The following is a 19157-nucleotide window of genomic DNA, read 5'->3' as shown; positions in this document are numbered from 1 at the left end:
TCCTGGGCTAACACACAAACTCCACTTCTCAGCTGGAACCCAGCGAGGCTGGGACTTCCTCCTCTGTGACCTGATATCTGGGTCTGGAAGGTTCTGATTACCAGGAAAGTGGAGAGACTTCAGTACGACTCAGACCCATCACCTACAAAATGCAATTTAATGTCTGGAGCCATAGGACAGCAGGTAGGAAGCTCGCCTGGTAGGCGGCTGACCTGGGTTTGATCATCAACATTGTGTATGATCCCCTGAGACCCACAAGAAGTGAGAACAGGGCCAGGAGTAATCCCTGAGGACCACCAGATGTGGTCCAAAAAAACACAAAACAAAAATGCAATTCAATTAGTAGTAGAAAAAAGTAGGTGGGGGGCTGGAGCAATAGCACAGCAGGTAGGGCGTTTGCCTTGCACGCAACTGACCCAGGTTCGATTCCCAGCATCCCATATGGTCCCCTGAGCACCACCAGGAGTAATTCCTGAGTGCCAAGACAGGAGTAACCCCTATGCATTGCCGGGTGTGACCCGAAAAGAAAAAAAAAAGTAGATGGGGGGGAGCGGAGCGAGAGTAAAGCAGGTAGGGTGTTTGCCTTGCACATGGCCAACCTGGGTTCAATTCCTAAGATCCCATGTGGTCCCCCGAGCACTGCCAGGAGTAATTCCTGAGTCAGATCTAGGAGTAACCCCTGAGCATCACTGGGTGGGACCCAAAAAGCAAAAAAAAAAAAAAAAAAAGAAAAGAAAAAGTAGGTGGGGAGAGAAGACCCACTTGGTGAAATTGAGGATCTTTCTGGTCCGTCAGTTAGCCAGGAAGGTGAGGAGCTGCTCCTCAGGGCTTAGCTTCCAGCAATTTCCACCCAACTGTGGAGATGGTTTTTGATCCTGGGGGGAGGGAGGGTTGTGTATCACTGGCTAATTTTTTCTTTCCTTTTTGGGTTACACCCGGAGATGCTCAGGGGTTACTCCTGGCTCTACACTCAGGAATCACTCCTGGCGGTGCTCAGGGGACCATGTGGGATGCTGGGAATCGAACCCGGGTTCGCCGAGTGCAAGGCAACCACCCTACCAGCTGTGCTATCGCTCCAGCCCCACCCACTGCTAATTCTAAGATGCGCTTGGCTCTCTCGTGCCCTTGCCTCTGACTCCGCTCTGATTCCGCGCCTCCCTACACAAGTTGCTGCTGTTTCATTGCAAAGCACCTTCCACCCAGAAGTCCCTTATCCTGGATCAGGACAGTCAGTATCAACTTAGAACATCCCCTGCCACGGCGCCACGGCTCACCGCCCATCTATCTCCTCCATCAGGACCACTCCCATGGGGTCCTGCTTCCGCCCCGTGCAAAATCACCGGCTTCCTGGGGCTTCTCTTTTGCTCCTAGACCTAGTCTGAGAACTGCCTCCGGGGGCACCTGCTTTCCATTTCACCCCCACAACAGGCAAGTCGAGAGAAGGCTACTAGTCAGATCCTGCGCTGCTACCTGGGCATTTCTCTAGGGTCACTATCGCAAAGTCCCTCAGGTCCTTCCAAACACCACGCGAAATAAGATGCTGCCTTAAGTGCTATTCTGACCTTCCCATCTTTCTCTGGGAATAGAGCAACCTCGAGTTCCTGGAAAGCTCCGGAGCTGTGCAGTCTTTTTTTTTTTCTCCATCATCTGCTTAGGAAGATAACCCATCCAACGCCCGACTTCCTTGACCCGCTAAACCGACTCTCGCCTCTTCCTCCCAGGTCCTCACCCCAACTTCCGTCATCCCCCAGAAAGCATTCACGAAGACTCCCTGACTTCAATATCCCCACTGCAGCCCCCTCACCCCACCATCTCAATTCCTCCTGGAGCCTCTAATGTCCAGATTTTTCTCTTTCCTCACTTGCAACAACCTGTCCCACTTTTCAACGGCCGATCTTTGCCACGTTCCAGCAAAATATTCTCTGCAGAGGCCCACTTGTTTTGACTGCTGCTCAAAGAAGAAGCTGCTGAAAGAGAAAAGTGACAGATTGGCACAAAGTCATGCGAGTGAAAAATGTGGTTTTCATGATTCGAGCAGACTCAGCAACCTAGCACACTGACCCGTTCGTGTTTTCTTCACCCCAGTCCCCAGGGCTCTGGGAACCTTCACTCATTTACAAAACTCCTGCTTCCTCTCCACCGCCACCCCGTCCCACAAAGGAAATCCTTTCCCTTCTGGGACTTTCCTTGGAGGGCAAAAGCGGCTCTCAAACTTCAGTTGGGATGAAAAAACCTGGGGTGTCCCTGCACCCCCTGACTTACATTCATTAGATCAACACACACCGTTGATTCTGATAAGGTCCGTTGATTTTAGACCTTCAGGAATATTAATCTACAGGAGAGAGCGGTGGCAATCTCCAGTCCTCCAAATTCAGTTCATTGACTGTTTTTTTTTTGTAAAAATATTGTTAAGTGTTGAACATTTTATAAGAGTTGGAAGAAACCTCAAAGGAAATATCACAACATGCAAGTGTGAAAATTACATAAAATTTGAATTTCAGCATTCATCAAGACTGTTTTGTAAGAAGACAGCCGTGCCCCATTCATTATTTATAGATGATTTCTAGCAATTTTCATAAAATTCAAATTTTAGCATCCATTAATACAGTTTCATGAGAAGACAGCCATGCCCCATTACATAGAGATGATGCCTGACTATTTTCACATTATAATAGCGGAGAGTTGCATGCTTTGATGCCCTGCATAGACTGTTACGCAGAAAGGATTTCCTGTCTGGTCTTTTCGAGAGAAACTAGGCTGTGGCATATTCTGCATGCCTCTTTTCAATTTGCTGGTTTCATACTCTTAGGATAAAATACTAAGAACTAAAATAGCTGGATCATATTGTTAGCACAAAAGCAATTTCCCTGCACTAGTGGTTCTTGAGAATTGTATGGAAGATTTGCATATAAAACTGAGAAAATTGAAAGTTAGTTTATTGTACAGATAAACTTGATGGGTCCAGGTCCCTCCCCAGATGTCCAGACTTCTCCTTTCCCCCTAAATGATGTCATCGGTCCTGTCCCAAGTCCTCTGCTCACTCTGAATGGCCCGCCTGTATTGGTCCACATGTCTGGCCACCCTGCCAGATTCTGGAGGTCCAGGGAGAGAGGAGAGTCCAGAGAGCAGAGAGAGAGAGAGAGAGAGACAGAGACAGAGACAAAAGGGTGGGGGTCATCCACCTCCAGCCATCACATTCTACATTCTGATTGGCTACCTGTTCCATGGGTGAGATTTAAAGTGACCTGGTGCTCCACACACCCAGGTCCTGATGTTTCATTATGGTATTTCCATTCTTAATCTTTTTAGGGATCAACATGCTTTTTTTTCCACCATGGAAACAAACTAAGTGCCCACTGGATAAAAGGTGTGTGTGTGTGTGTGTGTGTGTGTGTGTGTGTGTGTGTGTGTGTGTGTGACACTGGAATACAACTCAGGTATATACAACTGACAAAATCTGGCCACCTGCCACACCATGGATGGATTCGGAGGATACTGTGCCAAGCAAAATAAGTCAGATGGAGAAAGACAAACATTGTATGACTCCACTCATACGTGGAAAATAAAGAAACATGAACAGATTATTCAGAGAATAGCTTGGTGGTTACAAGAAGGAAAAAGGAGAAATTAAGGGGAGGGTGAAATGAGTAAGAGGATCCATTCTGAAGTGGTAGAATCACCGCCCAAACAACTTGGTGGTGACCCGGCTATAGTCTACGCCGGTGTCCAAGTACAATTGTGACTACCTGAAACTTCACCTAACAGTACAAACCAACATTACTCTCGCTTACAGCAATTTACTTTAGGTTTGCTCACCTCTAATCTGCAAATGAAATGCACACAAGAACCAATGTTTCTGCTTGCTTGTGACCCATTTCCTGCTCTGTGCAAGTGTCCCCAGAGTCCACAGCCACTTCAGTGGACCCCCAGTTCTTTGAACACAGCACACATCACTGATGGGCCGGTCAGTCTGTTCTAGCTTGGCTGAGCTTGATTTACTCCTACCCCAATCATCTGCGGCTAGCAGCGCTCCCCTCAGCTCAGCACTGGTGGGCTCATGTCATCCTTCCCGTGGCCAGGACCACCACAAAGAGTGACTGGGGTACCAGGCAGAGACAGCCCATTTCTTTTTTTTTTTTAGTTTTTTTGGGTCACACCTGGCAATGCTCAGGGGTTACTCCTGGCTCTGCACTCAGGAATTCCTCCTGGCGGTGCTTAAGGGACCATAGGGGATGCTGGGAATCGAACCCGGGCCAGCTGCGTGCAAGGCAAACACCCTACCCGCTCTGCTATGCTCCCGCCCCCATAAGAGACAGTCCATTTCGAAAGGTGTCAGGTTGCTGCTGCTGGTCCTGTGACCGCATATGGGCAACATAACCTGGCCAAACGGTATGCACCACACCCAAAAAGAAGGCATCTGAGGGTGGGCCGGATTTTATTCATAGTTGAGCCATCACAGCCTAAAAATAGCCCCAAGAACTCCTGGAACACAGCAGACACACAATACTACTGGTTTGTGGTCTGGTTCAAATTGTTTTCCTCCTGGAAGACCATCGTTCTCTGAATCAGACAATAAAGGGGATTTGAAGTGGGAACAAGAGGTCTGACAAAGAAGGAATGACTGGATTCAAAAATAGTTAGGTACATACATAAATACACAAGAGAGCCTCTTCATGTGGTTTCACTTTCAGTGATTGCAGTTACCCTCAGTCAAGTGAGGTTCACATACAACAATGTGGAGAGAGAGAGAAGAGAGAGAGAGAGAGAGAGAGAGAGAGAGAGAGAGAGAGAGATTCAAATTTTTTTATTGTAGGGACCAGAGCAATAGTACAGCAGGTAGGGCATTTATCTTGCACAAGGCCAACACAGGTTTGATCCCTGGCATCCCATATGGTCCCCCGAACACCGCCAGGAGTAATTCCTGAGTGCAGAGCAGGAGTGACCCCTGAGCATCACTGGGTGTGACCCCAAAACAAAACAAAGCAAATATATATATATATATATATATATATATATATATATATATATATATACACACATATATTTATCACAGCATATTGTCAGAATTGTTCTGTTCCATAATAAATCATTATTAACTTCTTATTGTGCCTAATTTCTTTCTTTTTTTTCTTGTTTGTTTGTTTGGGGACCACACTTGGCAGTGGTCTGGGCTTACTCTTGGCTCTGTGCTCAGGGGTTACTCCTGGTGGATCTCGAAGGACCACGTGAGGCTTCAGGGATCCATTTTGTGAAAGGCACACACTCTCACCACTGTACTCGCTCTTTCGCCCTCTTACAACTGATTTCTAAACTTTAGCGTTGGTAAATATGTATAAGTACAGGGAAAGACACGGTATATACTAGTCCCATGACTGCAGATTTCAACTGAAGGTCTTGGAATGTGTCCCTGTGGGATAAGGAGAAACTACAGTCACGCTTCTCTCCTCAGAGGTGAATAGCCTGCCTTATTCCCCAGTCCAACCTGAGCGAGCTACACTTCAAAATACCAGCATGAAGGCTAGGTTGTTCAACCCAGAAATCCAAGCAGACATCTGGAGGCAGTGTCAAAGACAAGAAATTAGGTGGAGGCTCCTTGTCCCCCAGAGGCTGATCTACTATCACCTGTATAAAAAGGACCCTGGGAACATCAGTGGTGGGACTGGTGTTGCAACGTTCTATGCCTGAAACAATTCTATTATGAACAGCTTTGTAAATTATAGTTTTAATTTTTAAAAAATAACAAAAATAATGAGAGCCTATGTGTTAAAGTTGGACAATATAGCTCATTAACATTGGCATACATTGTTGTCAATGACAAGAATGCATTGAGCACCTAGTATGTCTCTGGACAATCAGAAAGGATTCAAAATGTTCAGGGTGGGTGGGTGGAGCAAGCCTTCAATCAAGGAAACTTTAAACTAGTTGGAATTGGAACACATAAACCCAGTGAGGTAGTTAATAAGGAAATGTCAGTGGTCAACGTGAACTGAACTCAAGGCAAACAGTCCCTTGCAGAGGAGTTTCTTGCATTTCCCTCCTAGGCTCACCAGAGGTTCCTCTGAAGAACCTTTATCGGCGTGCAGTTACACCTGCGAGTTCACAACGCTCGTGCACTTACAGGCATTCCCTCCTCCCGGAAGGAGACCTTGAGGTTCTTCATCCTTCTGTTTGTCCCACTTGCCCCAGTACCTGGCCAGCACGCATAGAGTTAAACAAATATTTAATTGATTGCAAAATGACTGCGGAATGTGAGCTGAGCTTTTAAGGAAGGGCAAGGACATCGATAAGAAGAGAATGAAAGTTGGGCTTTCCAAGAACGGACCAGGAGGCAGCCAGGTGCCTGGAAGCTCCAGGCAGGGAGAGAAACTTACAGATCAGAGGGCAGACCCACGTTGGGTTCCACAGTGCACACACTAAAACCAGGTTTTTCGAACTGGCTACATTCATCCCACTGCCTTTTAACTGTAACACAAGCTCCCATTAAGAGTCCTGAACCTTTGCTGCTTTAATCTCAAGATCATTTCCTGGATTCTTATTTCTTTGCCTATTTTCCCCTGCCCTCCGCCCCCCATTTTTTTCTGCCAATTAAATTAGAGGGGGGGTGTGGAGTGGAACAGAAACCTGATCAAAGAACCCTAGTATTCTACTAAACTGATACTTTAGACAAACACGCATGCAGTTTGAGGGTGCCACAGAATAAAAATAGTTTATTTTTATTCAAAAGAACCCAGAGTTCCCCTCCACCAAATTGGAAATTCCTTTGGGGCACAGTGAGGAGGGAGAGTGGAAAAAAGGCCAGGAAACCATTTCTTTCTCAACTTTCACAGCTCCGGGATAGGACCCGGCACCCCACAAACCATTCGAGTCAACTCAACTGAGGCCAGGCTGGTAATGGAGTCAGTTCTGCAAACTGAGAAGACCCAGTTAGCTTCCAGACAGATTATGTCACACTCCGCAACCAAAATAAAATGGGGGGGCGGGGGTTGGGGGTTGGCACAAGAAGATGATTTAAACAGAACAAAAGATGCCTCTTCCAGGTCTCTTGGGAAAGAGAAAATCTTAGCTCATTTATCCCGGGCAAGTGAAACTTTACATCTAAATAATCCTGCTAATTGCCATAGCAGCTCCCTATTTGCCTGGTGGACAGGGACTAAAGTGCTTTTTAAAACACTCACAAGCCAGGCACCTAAGTCACTCTCGCCTTTCCTTCTACTCGGTACTGGAGCCAGGGGGGTGCTCGGTGTCTAATTCGATAAGCTAACTTTCCATTTCGCGTCTTGGGGAAGATGTCCAACTGGTAAGCGTCTCTGAACACTGGAACCACACACTTTCCCTCAGTGTCATCACAACTGCGCACCAGATTCCTCCAGGAGTTAGCAGGACAGATCGGGAGAAGGAAAGCTCTTAGGCGCCTGAGCTCGGGCAGTACGAAGCTCCTTGGTTATTTCAGATCTTGCCAAGGGTAAATGACCGGTAAATGACCATGGGTAGGCTGAGAAGTAAAGGCATTCCCAGAACCCCCTTCAGACATGAGGGAGATGCATGTGAGGGCTGGCACGGCAACTGGCCTTGCATGTGTGAGGCTCTGGATTTCTTTCTTTCTTTTTTTTTTTTTTTTTTGCTTTTAGGATCATACCCGGCGATGCACAGGGGTTACTCCTGGCTCATACATTCAGAAATCACTCCTGGTGGTGCTTGGGGGACCATATGGGATGCTGGGAATAGAACCCGGGTCGGCCACTTGCAAGGCAAACACCCTACCCGCTGTGATATTGCTCCAGCCCCCGAGGCTCTGGATTTTATTCTCAGCACCAAAACCAGGAGAAGATGGAGAAGGGAAAAGTCAAAAATGTGGATTAAGAAGAGATGGACAGGAGGTAACAGGGCAGGGGTTGAGGACACCCTCCCCCACCCCCCCCACCTGCTGTGCATATACTGGTGCTGTCAAGATATGTGTATTTGTCTACAACACTGAGCCAATACTGCCAGCAAAAGACCCAAACTACAGTAACTTAACATAAAAATGTCCCTGCCAAGGAGACCTGGGATGGGGGCAGTGGGAGGGGGGTGGGGGGAGATGGTGGAGGGAACCAGGAACATTGGTGAGGGAAGGTCACACCAGTGGGATTGGTGTTGGGACATTGTACACCCGAAACTCTCTTATGAAACAACTTTGTAAATCACAGTAAGAAAGAAAATAAGGAAGGAAGGAAGGAAGGAAGGAAGGAAGGAAGGAAGGAAGGAAGGAAGGAAGGAAGGAAGGAAGGAAGGAAGGGAGGGAAGGAGGGAGGAAGGAAGGAAGGGAGGGACGGAGGGAGGGAGGGAGGGAGGGAGGGAGTGGAGGGAGGAAGGGAAGGAGTGAGAGAGGGAGGAAGGAAGGAGGGAGGGAGGGAGGGAGGGAGGGAGGCAGGGGGAAGGAAGGAAGGGGGGAAGGAAGGAAGGAAGGAGGGAAGGAGGGACAAGAACATGTACACGTGTACATGTGAAATGTTAAGGCTGCAGGGAAAGGGTTCCACACAGTTAGAGCCCGCAGGTAACGTGCAGCACACACTGTAGCATTTCTACCACCCAGCAGGCCAGTGAAAGCCCCTCTCTGACGGGGCAGAAACAAGCAATCATGAAGGACTGCGTGCTTCCCCTTCGACTGCCCTCCAGAGCCGGCCCAGCTTGCTCCCGTCACTGTGCTGTGTGCCCGAGCAGAGCCTGGCAGCTCCAAGCACTCAGACGACCCAGACCAGCCTTTCCTGGGAGACCATAATGACTGCAGAGAGGCCACACGCAAGACAGAAAGATGGGGCGGCGAGAAGGCGTGTAGGAATGGGCGAAACATGCCATGAGGCCATGCGACCCAGGTGTGGGCACCTCACCACCCTTTTTTTGACTCTCCTAAGCTGCCCCCACAACCCTCTGAGGGGACTGGCCTGAGTTCTATTTCTACCAGGACCTCCTGAGACAAGGCCCTGCCCTGAGCTTGCGCGTCTGTTACCTGTGGGCAGCATCTTAGCGGCAAAGGTTTCACCAGCCGCGTGGTTTTATTCATAAAGAGACTCCGAGAGGGCAGACGACCAGCAGCGGTCATCAGAAGCTCCGCCTCTCGACTGAGAATGCCGCCGGGTCAATCTGACTGAGAAAGTCAAGGAGACTCTTGAGCCACGACTTGGCCTCAATCACGTGCTATGTAGGTCGGGACTTTTCCCTGTGTCAGACATAAGCGACCAGGGGCATTGCCCTCAGATTGCGTCTTCCAGCAGGCGTCATTCCAACGACTGTGCCCCCGTCTTGCTCGGCATCCATGTTTATCCCAGGGTGAATTCTAGAAATCCCTCCCTCCCACTCTCAGGTATCCATAAGCCTCCGGGGAGGGACTCCAAGCAGTGCTCAGAGGGCCCCGGGCCCAGCACTTCAACACTAAGACCTGAGGATGTGCGGTTTGAACCCTTCCGTGCCAGGGGCCACCAAGGCCACTCTACCCATGCTCGGTGGCTGCAGGGCCACACGTGGCAGTGCTGGGAAAGCTACACAGTACAGGGGGCGGAATCTGGACCAGGCCCTGGACGATCTCCCCTGCCCTCTTGGGTTTTTATACCAGGCTTTAAAACTGGGTGCCTGGGGCCGGAGCCATAGCACAGCGGGCAGGGCGTTTGCCTTGCACGCAGCCGACCCGGGCTCAATTCCCAGCATCCCATAGGTCCCCCGAGCACTGCCAGGAGTAATTCCTGAGTGCAGAGCCAGGAGTAACCCCTTTGCACCGCCAGGTGTGACCAATAAATAAATAAATATAAAACTGGGTGGGGCTGGAGCCATAGCACAGTGGGTAGGGCATTTGCCTTGCACGCAGCCGACCCGGGTTCGATTCCCAGCATCCCATATGGTCCCCCGAGCACCGCCAGGAGTAATTCCTGAGTGCAGAGCCAGGAGAAACCCCTGAGCATCGCCGGGTGTGACCAAAAAAGCAAAAATAAATAAATAAATAAATAAATAAATATTTTTTTAAAAAATGGGTGCCTTTAACAGGAACCGAGGCCACTGAGATGGGGATGGATTTGCTTTTAAAATCACACCAGTGCCAGGAACCTTACTGCTCCAAACCCAAAACCCTCCCTGGAGCAGCCGAAGAGTACGTGCAACAAGCAGGGCGCTCGCCTTCACACGGCGCTGACGCTGGTTTGATTTCTGGCACCACACTTGCCAGCACCTACCCCCTGCCCTTCCCACCAGCTGCCAGCACTGCCAAATGTGATCCCTGAACACAGAACACCTCCAGGCACGATTCAAAACCCAATTTAAAAAAATTAAAAATTAAAAGCGCCCTGGATTTTAATCTTTAGCTGTAGGGAATACCTTAAAGCAGAAAAAATAATTGTGATTTGGGGGCTGGAGTGATAGCACAGCGGGTAGGGCATTTGCCTTGCATGTGGCTGACCCGGGTTCGATTCCCAGCATCCCATATGGTCCCCCGAGCACCGCCAGGAGTAATTCCTGAGTGCAGAGTCAGGAGTAACCCTTGTGCATCACCGGGTGTGACCCAAAAAGAAAAAAACTGTGATTTGTTTAAGGGTGGGGTGAAAAGTATACACACACACACACACACACACACCCCTCTGAAGGAAATAAGGCTACCTGCAGTATATTTTCCTAAAGAATGCGCTGCTTTCTCTCCTAGACACACCTGAAACCAACAAGAAATGTACAAAGGCTGGAGTTACCCAGTTTGCTTCTCCCTGTGCCCTTTCTCAGCTTGGCCGCTGATAGAGCAGCCAGGTGGAGTCCAAATCAGATCCTCCTTGCAGGGAGCCAGGTAAAAGGGTAGCTCGGTAAACAGAAACACAGAAACTCAGCCAGTCTCACTTCCTCCTTGCTCAGGAATGTGAGCAAAAAGGGCAGCAGGTAGGTTCTTGTTTGAAGAAATGAAGCAAGGAAAAAAAAAAATCAGCGGTGCAAGCAGAGGAAGAAAACTAGGCAAAAACTCAGCATGAAACAGTAATCCCAAGGACGCTGGGCCTTGGTCCAGCTCACCCTGCCCATTCTGTTTAAATCAACATCTATTTATTGACTCTCTCCTAAATACACTCACAGGCTAGCTTTGGGCACCTCCAGAGAAGAAAGTGAGTCCGTCAGCTCAATTCCAGGACATTTCCCACCAAGAGTGACTGTTCCTTATTGAATGGGATCCGACCATTCCTGAACAGCCCAGCTAGTTTAAGCGTCCTACAGGAAGCTGGCCCGCTCCGGCCCGGAGTCTCAGGGATGAATGCAACAAATAAAGGCTCCACCTGGGTTCCTCCCACACAAGGAGAAAATCATCCTTGTGGCCCTCCCTTTGCAACGGACAGCGTGTGACTGTCACTCTTCGACAACTCTCACTGCTGAAGTCGAAAAAAAAAAATACCCAAACCTAAAGACTGCAGTCTTCGGTTCAATCAGGCTTATTGATTTATTCTGGAGACACGCCCAGTGGGGCCCGAGGTGCGTTTGCGGCTGGGGATCCCGCCCTTGGAGCTACCTTCTTCCCCAGCCTGGGTCTAAGCAGGGTCCTCTGTGGAGATGGAGACATCGCACAGCAAGTCGGACACCTGTTTTGCACGCCGCCTACCAGAATTCAAACCCCCGCTCCAGCATATAGTCCGAGCACCAGAAGTAAACCCCGAGCACCGCTGGGTGTGGCCCCAAAGCCCAAAGGAATAAAGAGGGGGTGTGTGTGGGGGGAAAGGTAGGGCTCCCCAGCTCAAAATTAAACAAGCACCACTACACCTTCTCCAAGTGGTTCCTGAAAGAAACCACTTCATTTCCTTTATCAGAACCCCGTACAACTCAGTGACAGGAAATGAGGTAACCCAAAACTTCAAAAAGGGGAGAAAAAAATTCAAGTTCACTCTAACCTGCCTGGCGGGGCACACCAATTTTTTTATTTTGTATTTTTTTTAATACTTATAGGAGGAGAAAACATTTAATTCAAAAGAGAAAAAAAACTTTAAAAAGTAAAAAAAAAAAAAAAAAAAAAAAAAAAGAAGCAGGAGGAATGTGTTCACCTGTCCAGCCCAGCCCATGCATATTGCAGACCGCAATCCAGCCCCGGGCACCCCCCCCCCCGGACTAGAATCCCCCCACCCCCACCCCCGGGGTGGCGGTGCGGGCACTCACCTGGTCCAGCGGGATGCCCAGGAGCTCGCTGAGGGGGTGCAGACAGGTGGAGCCCGTGGTGCGGTACGAGCGGCTGCTGGCGGGCGGCGCTCCTGCCATCCCGCATCTTCAGGGGGGCGGCTGCCCCGGCCCGCGCCACCACCCACCTTGGCTCCGCGTGCTCCCGCCCGAGTGCTCCGCAGGGGGGGGTGTGGGCTGCCCGGACGCGGGGCGCGCGCGGCGGGGTGGGGAGCGGCTGCGGGCGCGCGCTGGGCTCTGGCGCGTGGGAGGCCCCGGCCGGGCGCGCTGGGCTTCCCGCTCCCTCCTCTCGCCGCTCATTGGCGCCGCCGCCCGGGCCGGCCCCGGGGCGCAGGGGGGGGACCCCGCAGCAGCCGCGCCCCCGGCCGCCTCCCGGCCCGCCCCGCCCCGGCCCGAGAGGGCCTCGCCCTGCGGCTGGGTGCGCGCCTCCCCGCGCCCCGGGAGACCCCGAGCGCACCTGGCGTGGGGTGCCCCCGGTTCCCAAGCTGGCCCGCGCGCCACCGCCCCCCGCGGCTGCAGATCGGCCGGTGGCCGCCAGCCCCGGGCAATGCCAGCCTCGCCTGGGGGCCCCCCCGCGCCCACTCCCGCGCTTTCTTCCCTTGCCTCCGGGCCAGACCGCGGGGCCCACGGCCCCACGGCGCCACTCCAGCGAACGCCCAGAACTCCGAGCCGCGGGGCGTTTCCTTGTCACCTGTCCGCTGCTGTCGGTGTGCGCGGGCTCTAGGAAGAGGAGCAGGCACCCCTCGCGTCTTCTCTGGCACCCCTCCCAGCCCCCCCCCCCACACACACACACACGCGCACACACACACACACACACACGTCCTTTCTGGTATTTGGGGGCTTTTCCCACGTCTCCCAAGTACTAGTGTATTCATAGGTTTGGAAAAAATCTTGCATGTCTTGAAGATCCTTTCCAGGAGGGGGCTCTGCACTAGCGGGTGGGGGGTTGGGAGGGTGCTTGCTGGGAAAGGGTCTCTCTGAGCCCACGGGTGGGCGCAGAGAAGTCAACAGGGGCTGCTGGCTGGAGAGACAGAGACAGAGACAGAGAGCGGTGGACTGGACAGGCTGGACAGGGAGGTTCTGTGTCTGATCCAACACCCGGTGATCCCCTGGGACCCTATGGGGGAGAGAGAGAGAGAGAGAGAGAGAGAGAGAGAGAGAGAGAGAGAGAGAGAGAGAGAGAGAGGGGAAGAGAGGAAGAGAGGAGGGGAGGGAAGAGGAGATAAGAGGAGAGGAAGGGAGGGGAGAGGAGGGAAGGAAAAAGGAGAGAAGGGGGACTGGAGGGGGAGGGGAGAGGAGAGAGGTGGAGGCAGGAGGGAGAGAGAGAGAGAGAGAGAGAGAGAGAAACAGGCTGAGCTCAGGCTTTGCCTGTCGAAGCCCAGAGGGTCCCTCCTCTTCCCCTGGTTGCACCAGCCGAGGTCGAGGAAGGAAGAGAGTGAGGAGACCGTGACCTAAGAGAGGGCCCTGGGTCTCTGGGCTGCAGGATGCCAGAGCTGTCCAGGCACACAGAGTCCTCTAAGCACTCCCAAGAACAGTGCCTGAGCCAGGAGCAGCCCCCCCCCCAGAGTACTTGCTTCCCCCCAGTCCCCAAAGAAAAGAAACCCATGCGAAGTCCAGGCTTCCGTGGCCAGAGCAGCCCTAAGATCCCTGCCAGTCACTGGGAGCCGTGGCTGAGCCCTTGCTGAGTCCCTCCGAGAAAGTCTACAGCAGGGCAGGTGGGAGCAGTTCTATTTTTTCAGTGTGGGCCCCACTTGGAACCCAGCTGAAGGCCCCAGGCCTGGTCGCAAGGTCCCCTCCAGTGCTCAGGCCTCCTTTCGCCTCCTGGGGGAATTTTCTCCCTCATATGCTGCCAGAATTTTCAAAGTCAAGAGAGAGTTTCTCGGCCCAAATTGGGGGTCAAAAAATGGCCCTTTCTTCTCCGAGTTGGGATGGGTGGCCCCCCCCAACACACATCCCGGTACCTCCGGAAGCCCCGGCAGTCTCACCCATGTCCCAACACCACCATCGCCATGGAAGCGCATCTACTGGCCTTGTTCCAGAGACTCAAATAAATCCAAAAGAGATCAACTAGCTATAAAAGTTTCTCAGACACCCCTCCCTGGATGACAGTTCTGGGGCAATCTCAGGAGTGGGGTGGGCCAGTTCCCGGCCAACCAAAGCCCCGGCAGCTGTACCCACACACCAAAGCCACCGCCATGCCTCTGGCTAGACCGCTCAGTTAAATATTCTGGACTTTTGATGGTGGGACACCTCCAAATGCTACAATACTGACATTCCAGTAGAAGCACACCAAATCAGATGGGAATGTAACGCAGAAACCAATCAGTCTTGACTAAAACGAGTATTAACACAGGGAAGGAAGGAAGGAAGGAAGGAAGGAAGGAAGGAAGGAAGGAAGGAAGGAAGGAAGGAAGGAAGGAAGGAAGGAAGGAAGGAAGGAAGGAAGGAAGGAAGGACCCTCGACTTCCTATTCCCATGGAGTATACCAAGAAGACCACCATGTCCAAAAGACATTCTGCTACACACACACACACACACACACACACACACACACACACACACACACACACACACACACACACACACCTCAGATACCCTGGAGTTCAGACAAACTCATTGAATATTAAGTTCTGGAAACCGACCAGAATTGCAGCCACATTTTTCTTAGCTTGAGCAACATGACAGGTTAAGTGAAGTGGCTGGAGCAAGAGGGGCCTGACAGCATTATTGGGGGCGGGGGGGAATAAAAAACATTAGTGCTCAGACGTGAACTGTCAGAAGAGAAAGTGGGTCAGCTCAGAGAGTATTTATGAAGCAAATGCGTCAGATCTCACATAATTATCCACAAAGCTCTGCTCTTTAGACTTTTAAAAAAAATAAACAAAAAAAATCATCATGCTGGTATAAATTTCAAAACAGAGCAGAGGGCTCACTCTCTGCAGATTGGTTTCTGCCCATCACAACCCAGATTATGATCTGGTCTAGAATTTTCCCTTGACATTGAACTACAATGAATGCTAAAAATGATGTCAAGGGGACTGGAGCGATAGCACAGTGGGTAGGGCATTTGCCTTGCACACGGCTGAGCCGGGTTCAATTTCCAGCATCCCACATGGTCCCCTGAGTGCCGCCAGGAGGAATTCCTGAGTGCAGAGCCAGGAGTAACCCTGGGAATTGCCGGGTGTGACCCAAAAATATTTAAAAAAAAAAAATGTCATGAAGTGGTTTTGCGTGAATGCTCCAATTCCACCTCTGAGAGTCAAATTGACTTCTTCGGTTCTGGAGATGATAGGTACAGGGGTTGAGGGCAGGGGCGGGAAGACAGTTCAAAGGGTCCGAGTGATTATGCTCTCCCTTTAGGAAGCTCAAGTTGGATCCCTGGTACCACCTGGTCCCCAGAGCACTGAGTGGTTCCAAGTCAGGAGTAACCCCGGAGCGCACCCCTAGGTGTGGCCTAAACATCAACAAACAAATGCCCCTGGGCCATGTGAATCTTGTCCCTCCCCTTTATTTCTGGGACCATCCGCTGACATCTCTAGATTGAGGTACTAATGCTCACAAACTCCTTCCTCTGCTGAAGTCGGACACAATTTCACAAAAGCATCCTTGCGTCGAGTGGCAGTAACCCAGGGTGGTTTTCAGGGCTTCTGTGCTCCGTGAGAGAGGGCCCTGCTCGAACACCAGTAAATTGGTGGTCTTTGGGGAGAGGGAAAAAAAGGTAATTGTGTGAGCCCTTGGGAAACACGGGCTCTCAGTTCTCATGCCCTGGGTCCTGGCCCAGACAAAGCCCTTGTCTCTTTATCAGGAGGCTCACCCACACGCCTGGCAGAGGCCCGTCATTCCTGTCATGGTTCTTCATTTACTGGGGGCAAGAGAGGTGGCAGGGCCCAGGCTGCAGGCTGTCTGTCTCGCCGTCTTTCCACCTGCGGCCTTTTCATCTTGTTAGACTGGACTGGGCCGGTGGGGGAGTCAGCAGCAGGGGCGCCAGGCCTATCTGATGAGGTCCGGGATTGAAGGCTGGAGATGTATTTTTCAGAGTCTTGGGGCTGCCGGAGCATGAAGCCAACAGAAAGTTCCCCCCTCCCCTCCCTCCCATACAAACTCCTGTTTCTATCCCATAGGCGCTTCTCAATGTCCATGATGGTCAATGTGAAAGTAGCAAAAGCTTTTGTCTTGCATGCGCATTGCCATTCCCAGCAACCAAGATGAACAAGCGATTGCATATTTTGAATTTGAGATGCTAGGCTTTGAGACGGGACCATTCTAATTTTGCTATTTTTTTATTGAATCACTGGGAGATAGATCCTTAGAAAGCTGTTCATGATTAGGTTTCAGTCTTGCAGTGTTCCAACACCCATCCCTCCACCAGTGGGCATTTCCCAGCACCAGTGTCCCCAGGGTCCCTCCCATCACCTCCTGTGCCCCAGCATGTCTCCATGGCAGGCACTTTTCTTCTCTCTCTGTCTCTGTATCTCTGTCTCTCTGTCTCTCTGTCTCTCTCTTTCTCTCTCACTCGCTCTTTCTCTCTCTCTCTCTCCTTTTGGGCCTTGTGATTTGCAATATTGATACTGAAAGGTTATCAAGAATATCCCCTTACCTACTTTCAACACTCAGATCTTGTCCAGTGTGGTCATTCCCGGCTATTATTGTCATAGCAGTCTCTTTATCTTACCTCCCCCGCCCCACACACATTTGTGGCTGATTCTAACCATTGACCAGTCCTCCTAACCCGTGTTTTCCCTGGCCATGGATATATATAATATTCTGCTATATATATATATTTTATATACCACAGGTGAGTGCAGTCCTTCTCTATCTGTCCTCTGCTTCTGACTCATTTCACTCAGCATGACACAGCGCCGGTCCAGAGAGTGACAATGCCTCAGAAGTATCGGAGTGAAAGGCCGGAGGGCTGAGCACTGGCTTCGCCTTCAGGAGTCACAGGTTCCATCCCTGGTGCTGTGTATGTTCTCCTGAGCTCCACCGCAAGTAGCCTCTGGCTACTGGGTGTGGCCACAAAGCAAAATGAAACAGGTCTTTTGGCTCAGTCATTCTTCTCCAGGGACTGGAATGTAGAAGGCTGGGATTCAGCTTCCATCCTGAAAGGGTGATTGACTTGAAGAAGCTGCTGTGAATTCACCTTTCCTGCCTCCAATTTTATTCCACATATGGGCCTGATAAAAATCCAGCCCAGACCCAACCAAGAAAAAAAAAAAGTGTGCTCAGAGTTTTCAAAACTGAAACCCTTCAAAAAGAACAACATCCTACTGACACATTTAGTTGACAAACAACCTGAAGATAATCACCAACCAAACCAAATTAGAACCTATGTAAAAATAAAATGACCATGTGATAACGTTACATATTTTTGTAATGATACTGGGTGTTCATGGAACATAGTCATTTGTATTTTCGCCTTTGATTCTCCCAACTTAATGAGGTTGAAAGGGCAGGTTCAGGTATCATTTTTGTTATGTCATCATCATCTCCATTTTCTTTTTTTTTTTCTTTTTGGATCACACCCGGCGATGCACAGGGGTTACTCCTGGCTCTGCACTCAGGAATTACCCCTGGTGGTGCTCAGGGGACCATATGGGATGCTGGGAATCGAACCCGGGTCGATCGCGTGCAAGGCAAACTCCCTACCCACTGTGCTATTGCTCCAGCCCCATCATCTCCATTTTCATTTGAGAGAACACTAACTTTCTGGTAACTCACCACTTGCTGACCCAGCTAACAAACAGCCAAAGTGGGATTCAGGCTTGGTCCATCCAGTATCTTTTTATTAAACAGAAATCCTTTCATTGTAGTAGAAGCCCACCTTCAGAAAAACAGCAGATGGCGCTAAGAAATTTCATCATTGGCCACAACCCAGAATTGCATGTCCTTCTTTCCCGGAAGGGAACATAACACAACACACTCCATAATCATGCCAATGGACCCCACACGAGGCTGTTTCATTCGGGGTGCCGGTGCCGCAGAGTGGGGTGGATGAAGCAGCAGAAAACCTCCAGAACTCAACCACAAGCATGCTCACGGCCACTCTCCACGTGCTCTGGCTGAGCCCCACCAGAAGTGAACATAATTCTGGACTGCGAAGCCACAAATGCAGCCTCGCAACAACATATACCTCACAACACCCATACTCCAAGAGGACCACACCACCTTTGACAGGGTCTAAAATAGGAGGCAATCAATCTTAGAGGGAAATTTTCTTTTTACAGATACATACATATATATGGGAAGGAATGGGAGTGAAGATAGACGGTCGGCAACTACATCACCTCCGCTTTACTGATGATACCGTTCTCAACGCCAAACATTAGCCAAGCGGCACAAATGCTGGCTGACTTCGACCACAAGTGTGGAAAGGTTGGCCTGCAGCTGAACCTCAACAAGACGATGCTCATGAAAAACGAACTAGTCCCTGACTCTCTATTTCCTCTCAGTGGAACGAACATCTCCGAATGCAGCAGCTATGTGTACCTGGGTCGAGAAATCAACATGAGGAATGACTTGGCTCCAGAACTGCACAGGAGGAAGAGAGCAGCATGGAAAGCCTTCAAAAGCATGGAAGAAGTAGTTAAGAGGATGAAGGATCTCCAGCTCTGGGCACATCTTTTCGATTCCACCATTCTTCCTGCACTAACATACGCCTCAGAGACCTGGGCCCTATGCAAACAGGATGAGAACACTATTTGGGTATCCCAAAGAGGAATTGAAAGAGCTATGCTAGGAGTATCACCTCTCACTCAAGTGAGAGAAGGAATCCGGAGTTCTGACCTCTGTCGACGGTCAAGAATCAGGGGTGCTGTCTCGTTTGCCAAGACATCAAAAATTAGATGGGCCAGACATGTAATGCAATTCAGAGATGACCGCTGGACTAGAGCTGTTACCGACTGGATTCCACGGGACATCAAAAGACCGCATTGGGGGCTGGAGCGATAGCACAGCGGGTAGGGCGTTTGCTTTGCACACAGCCAACCTGGGTTGATTCC

The 19157-nt window shown here is 50.6% G+C and overlaps 1 protein-coding gene across 1 annotated transcript in view; it reads right to left on the bottom strand.

Annotated features, from left to right (window-relative positions):
* The window catches only part of MBOAT1 (membrane bound O-acyltransferase domain containing 1), a 112339-nt gene extending 100070 nt beyond the window's left edge, over positions 1–12269 (bottom strand). The window contains exon 1 of the mRNA XM_004613937.2: positions 12142–12269. Within this exon, the coding sequence (XP_004613994.2) occupies positions 12142–12240 (99 nt within the window). The 5' untranslated portion in view covers positions 12241–12269. The remainder of the gene's footprint in view (positions 1–12141) is intronic.
* Between the last annotated feature and the right edge of the window lie 6888 nt (positions 12270–19157).

This window comes from Sorex araneus, chromosome 2 (genome assembly GCF_027595985.1).
Source record: "Sorex araneus isolate mSorAra2 chromosome 2, mSorAra2.pri, whole genome shotgun sequence".
In the NCBI taxonomy this organism is placed as follows: Eukaryota; Metazoa; Chordata; class Mammalia; order Eulipotyphla; family Soricidae; genus Sorex; species Sorex araneus.
The sequence above is the reverse complement of the archived record's forward strand: the minus strand, read 5'-3'. Positions and strand labels throughout refer to the sequence as shown.